At 39.0% G+C, this 6,425-nt stretch overlaps 1 protein-coding gene across 1 annotated transcript in view; it reads right to left on the bottom strand.

Annotated features, from left to right (window-relative positions):
* The window catches only part of tent5ab (terminal nucleotidyltransferase 5Ab), a 4,735-nt gene extending 1,617 nt beyond the window's left edge, over nt 1-3,118 (bottom strand). Inside the window, exons 1-3 of the mRNA XM_051880470.1 lie at nt 2,980-3,118; nt 2,000-2,853; nt 1-1,052 (exon numbers count right to left, since the gene is read on the bottom strand). The exon at nt 1-1,052 is cut by the window's left edge and continues 1,617 nt beyond it. Coding sequence (XP_051736430.1) covers nt 270-1,052; nt 2,000-2,386 — 1,170 coding nt within the window. The 5' untranslated portion in view covers nt 2,387-2,853; nt 2,980-3,118 and the 3' untranslated portion in view covers nt 1-269. The remainder of the gene's footprint in view (nt 1,053-1,999; nt 2,854-2,979) is intronic.
* Nucleotides 3,119-6,425: the final 3,307 nt, after the last annotated feature.

Here is a 6,425-nt window from a genome sequence, read left to right as displayed (position 1 = left end):
GCGCTTCTGTAGGCCTGGCGCTTAGCCATGGGAAGCCTAGGTAGAACGTGTTGCCCGATGGGAACAGATCCAAGTTATCTCACTCTCCCTCCCTTTCTCCCAATCCGGCGCTCTCGTAGCTTCTCCTTGCTGCGAGCTGGCAACAGCCAATTAGGAAAGTCTTGGGTTTTCCTCACATTGTTGAGCACACAAATACAGACTTCTCAACTGGTCTCATTGGGCGAGTGCTCTAACTGGACATGTTGGACAAGATGTGAGTTAACACTCGGTCAGTTGCAGGGCAACCATGGCGAGAATGTGTGAGTGGGTTGGCAGGCGTAGACTGGCTGCACCTGAGCAATGTAGTAATTGCTAAAGTTGCCGTCCGCAATGTACGGCGCAGGCTGGTAATAGCAAGTGACGTTAGCCACATTGGGAATCACATTCTGCTCCGCCAGCACACGTACTGCCAACATGGTGATGAGGCTCAGAGTCTGTCGCCTTTCATGTCCCATCAAGCATACCGTGCTTTCATTGACGACACTGTGTAGGGTGGTCAGGTACTCGTACTTCCGGTCCTCTAGTCCCACAAAGTGATTCTGCAGATAGGACTCGAGCTTGCGCCTTTGTTCCGCCACATCCGAGAAGTCGATGAAGAACCGGGAGCACATGTAGCGCTCGAGAAGCTTCATCTCGGCTTCCGAAGCGGCGCGGAAACCTCGCACCAACAGGTGGCAATACTTCAGCAAGCCGCCGCCCCGGATCTCTTCTGGATTTCGTGTGCAGATCAGTTTCCGTTGCAGGTGGTCCAAGGCTACGCTGAAGTCTCCATAAACGCTCTCTCCCACGATGGAGGGGTGGAACGTCTCAGCCATTGGGTTCTCAGAGCACTCGTAGAAGAGCAGGAGCGAGTCCAGGCGAATCTGGAAAGAGTCAACGCTGAATTCAAACTGTCTCCGCAGGGAATCCATGAACTTCAATTCGACGTTCTTCCCACTGTTGTTGGAGAGCGAGATTAGACTCCAACGGTCTGAATCATTGCACACTTTCACCATCTTCTGCACGTAAGCCTCCTGAGGAAAGAGAAAGAATGGTTGGGATGAGGACCATTTTATCTGAACAAAGTCCAATATAAAGATTTGTTCAATGAAAATTGTATGCATATTGAAAGATGGAGATGTACAAAACTGTATGTGGGTGCAAAGATGACGTTTAAGCAGAAAAATAAATAATTCTTGCAATCATTGCCCAGCATGTGCAAGAAAATATAAGCATTTTCTCAATAGTAGAAGACTACAGATGCATCATTTTGACATTATGAAGTCACTTTGCATATCCAGTAAAGGCATTGCATTGCTGTAGCTATAAATTGTATCAGCCTAATTTGCATACATGAAAACACTGTCTGCTTTTGCATACGGTCAAGAGAGGTGAAAGCGGATCCATCGTAAATTGGTTTAGAGAAATCCTCTTTGTAGTAGAAACCAACGTTTTTACTACCAGTGTCCTTATCTTATTGCAGCTTAAATCTAATATACACACTCTCTAGGGCACGTCTAGGTCCAGTTCATGTCAAATGATAGCATGTCATGCACTTCCCCTTTACTTAACACATGAAACATATGGAATTATATCAGTTACTAAGTAGTCATTTAGCTGAATCTCTCTTTTATTCACATTGACAGTAGCTACACTTAAATTAAGGACAGTCCTGATGGAGTAACCTAAGGTTAAGTGCCTTGCTCGAGGGTGCAGTTTCGATGATGAATCAACCCCTGCAAGGTTTCAATTACTAGCTAGAATTTTTTAACTACCTTGCTTAAAGACATCTTAAGCAACTCTAAGCATTTTTTTTTATTATCTGGTTTAGCTGCATGGTCTCCCAGTCTGACCAGCTGAAAAGTGTCTAAAACCCCAGTAAAACCAGCAATAAAAAGTTTGGGCTGGTTTAAGCTAAGCAGGACACTGGTTTACAACACAATTAAAACAAATATTACTAACTAACAAATTATGCGCTCACCTTTAATGTCACTGGAGTAATTTTCTCTTTATTCACTCCCTCAGGCAGAAAATCCAGGAGGGAGTCGAGTACGATATCCTTTACGGTCTGAAACGCCACTTCTCCCTTCAGATCCGCGCAAAATATGAGGTCCAGGTCCTTGTAGCCCAAACCGCTGTCCTCGTGGAGAACGTGACTGGCCGCGGACCCGTTCAACCGGACCTCCCGGACGTGGATCTTGCGCTCTTCCATGCGACACCGCACCGCTTTGACGATATCCCGAGGTTTCATCTCCAAAGTGGGGAAGTTCCATTTGCCGTGAATAGGGATGGATTCGGTAAGGATGACATCCAGACGCTTCACCTGCTCCCAGTTCAGCACGCTCAAGTTACTCAGATTCTCTTCCATGGCGAGTGATTGGAGATCGGTTTGTTAATTAGGCTAGTCCTAGAATCGGGTCTGTAATTTTATATCGCTTTGGCCATGTCCAACGAAACGAGGAGCGGTTGAAATGTTATAATTCTAGAAAAGAGTCTTTTTCAGTCGCGTGAGAGTTTATATGCACGTCTGTGCATTCGTGTTGCATGCAGCGCGCCGCTGCTGCGCCTCACCACTGTGCGTAAAAGCTCACCAGATGTCCCGTTTGCGCACAGCGCTGAAGTTCGTGGCGAAGGCGGTGGACGCGGGTTCTCACGGCTCTCGGGGGGCCGTGAGAATCAGAACGATTGCTGCATGATTGCGATGAGTTTTCAGGTCGGATAAAAAAGGGCACGCCTTTCCAATAACACGAATATCAAATAGCAAAAGACCCCGTCCCTCTCCTCATCAGTTAAAGTGAAACCTGGACGCTTCGAGCCTTTACATGTTGTTTTATTCTGTAAAAAAATAATAAAAGTATAAAAAAATCAACCAATAAGTTTCAAGTCCTATTAAAGCATAAAGTGCGCACTGAATTAATATAGATGCGCACAATCAATACTATGTTTGAACGGATTACCTACCTGTATGATCACATTGTCAGCTGTTCTGTGTAAACTGCTGGTTGCTCATGTCATCTCAGATGCAGTGAGGATGCATAGAGATTAACCCGTAAACTAAAGCAGGAGTGACGGCGAATTTGAGTGACAGCTGCGCACACCAATCCAGACACGCGCTCCTCACCTACAGTAATATTATATAGTTATACCCATTTACGACCTTTTAAAGCAATACAGGAATTTATATAATGTATAACTTAATAATTTTTGCTGAAGTTTTTTTATTTATATTTTTTATTTATTTTTTTATTCTGTTTCTATAGACCAAAGAATAAACTATATTTGGTATTTGACTTATTGTATATTTTCTAAAAGGCATTAGTGTGAAAGAATATGTGATATAGCCATAATAAATGAGTCAATTAAAATTGACTAGCAAAAACATCACTTCTGCTTTTATAGATACAAATGAATGTCAATGCTGCCCTCTAGAGAAAGTCATCAGGTCTGAAACTTGAGTTGTACATTTATACAGGTGAGTGAAGAGAACTATATTTTAGGGGCAAATTTGCAGAAAAATGTCCCTACAGGTTATTTGACAAAGAGAGCATCCTCAGTAGGAATATGGTTCATAAAGACTGTTCATGATGTCTTTATTCGCTTCTAAAAGTGCTGCACGTTTTATTTTAGGGTTTGGGGTGTGTGTTAGGGTTAGTCTGTAGTAATTATAATTAGCTTAATTTAAGGGCAAATGGATTCTAACGGAAGTCCCTGTTAAGATGGCTATGCAAATGTGTGTGTTTGTGAGGGAGGGAGATGGAGATGTGTTTGAAACTGTGTGTGTGTAAGATAGAAAGAGACTAGCTAGTAACTGTGTGTGTATAAATGACTGACTGTAATGTCAGGTCAGGCTAGATGTCACCCAGAATCTATCAGGGGGAGCGGACCTGCGTCACAGCGGTAACAGCCAATAAAGCAGGATTATTCTAGATTACCCCCTACACCATGACTCTTGGACGCACTTCTGAGTGTGTAAGTGTGTGTTTAAGAGAGGAAGAGAAGGCAAACCCTGTGTTTAGTGCTTGAATCTGAACAGCATGAATTTACTCTAACTACACAATGCATGAAAAAAAAAAAAAAAAAAAAAAAAAAAAAAAAAGTTTATATCAGTTTTTTTTATTGTGTTGTTGTTGGTTTAATATAGCAAAAGAACATGTCAAGAACATGTCCCAGTCATTTTATCTCAAAATAAAAATAAATAAGATATAAGAAACTCAAGACATTGTTTTATGTATTTATGTATTTTGACATTATTTAATTAAATAATTTTTTAATTAATCATTTATATACAATAATAGAAATAATTACAAAAACATTAATTGTCATAAAATGCAATGCAAAAAGTCTTAGTCCTTCAAATATGCTTTATTTTCTTTATGCAAACTTTATCTTTTTTCTTTTAATTTTCTTGAAATCAAAGGAAATAGAATATTTCGCTTAAAAAAATGAAGACTGTTGTTGTGATATGTATTTAATGATTTATTTTTGCATTTTGACTTTTTTTTTTAGGCTACAATGATAGAAATAACATAAATTGTCATGAAATGCAATGCAAAAAGACTTAATAGGCCTTAAAATGCTTCGTTTTCTTTATGCAAACTGTAATCTCTTTTTTTCCCTTTAATTTTCGGGTGATATGTGACTTGATTCCAGGGGAGAAGCTGCATTGAATGACCCATGTGATGTTGAATGTGTCTGTAGGAATCTGACATTCCTCAGGGTCAGTTGAAGTGGTCAGGAGTTTCCTGTCTCTCTCTCTCTCTCTCTGTCTCTCCACACACTCACCCAGAGTCATAAACTTTATCACACTGTTTTTCGTTTAATTGCCCATATGCTTTCTCTTTAGCTCACGCTAAAATATATGTTACGAAAATAGAAACGTGTGAGCATACTACATTAAAATGTCTAGTCTTTCTAGTCAGGTAGACATTGTCGAGGTAAGACAGAGATTGACATTTGATCCCTGCAATGAGATCAGAGGAGGCTTTAGCCAATCCACCACCCCAGATATACCACTGAGACAGTTACACACTTTCTCTGGCTCTCTCTGTTATATGGAAGCTTGTTTCCACCAGGGAATAAAAAATAAAAAAAAGGATAATTGCGACTTTTTATCTCACAAATTCTGACTTTTTTTCTCAGAATTGTGAGATATAAAGTCACAATTGCGACTTATAAAGTCAGAATTGTTTGACTTTTTTCTCAGAATTGCGAGTTTACAGTATATCACGCAATTCTGACTTTATAACTCACAATTTTGACTTTATAACTTGGAAATTTGACCTAATATCTCACAATTTTGACTTTATATCTCACAATTTTGACTTTATATCTCACAATTTTGACTTTATAACTTGGAAATCTGACCTAATATCTCACAATTCTGACTTTATATCTCACAATTTTGACTTTATATCTCACAATTCTGACTTTACATCTCACAATTTTGACTTTATATCTCACAATTCTGACTTTATAACACAATTGCAACTTTTATCTCGCAATTCTGACTTTATGTCTTGCAATTCTGACTTTATATCTCACAATTTTGACTTTATATCTCTCAATTCTGACTTTATATCTCACAATTTTGACTTTATATCTCGCAATTCTGACTTTATATCTCACAATTCTGACTTTATATCTTGCAATTCTGACTTTATATCTCACAATTTTGACTTTATATCTCACAATTCTGACTTTATAACACAATTGCAACTTTTATCTCGCAATTCTGACTTTATATCTCACAATTTTGACTTTATATCTCGCAATTCTGACTTTATATCTCACAATTTTGACTTTATATCTCGCAATTCTGACTTTATATCTCGCAATTCTGACTTTATATCTCACAATTTTGACTTTATATCTCGCAATTCTGACTTTATATCTCACAATTTTGACTTTATATCTCACAATTCTGACTTTATATCTCACAATTCTGAGTTTATATCTCGCAATTCTGAGTTTATATCTCACAATTCTGACTTTATAACTCACAATTCTGACTTTATAACACGCAATTGCAACTTTTATCTCGCAATTCTGAAAAATGTAGAAAATACTGAGATTATACAATATCACCATTCAGCCCAAAAATACCGAGATATGAGTTTTGGCCATATCACCCAGCCCTAGCTTATGGCGTGCTTTAAATGCTGAATTTTCCAAGTTTTAGCTAAGCAGTAATTATACATTATTATAACACTTGTTAAACGGTTAACAATTACATTCAGTCCTGAATTACTAATTCAGTTTGTTTGCGCCCCCCTCCCCCCCAGCCACCACTGCTATTGAAATGACTGTATTTCGCTCATAAAATTTTGCAGACAGACAGTCTGGTGTTGCAATGCACGGTTAACAGTAACACCGGAAGCTTCATTCCAGAGCAGGCTTTAATAACCTTG

This window comes from Ctenopharyngodon idella, chromosome 22 (assembly GCF_019924925.1).
Source record: "Ctenopharyngodon idella isolate HZGC_01 chromosome 22, HZGC01, whole genome shotgun sequence".
NCBI classification, from domain to species: domain Eukaryota; kingdom Metazoa; phylum Chordata; class Actinopteri; order Cypriniformes; family Xenocyprididae; genus Ctenopharyngodon; species Ctenopharyngodon idella.
Note: the sequence above shows the minus strand (reverse complement) of the source record. Positions and strands in the feature narration are given on the sequence as shown.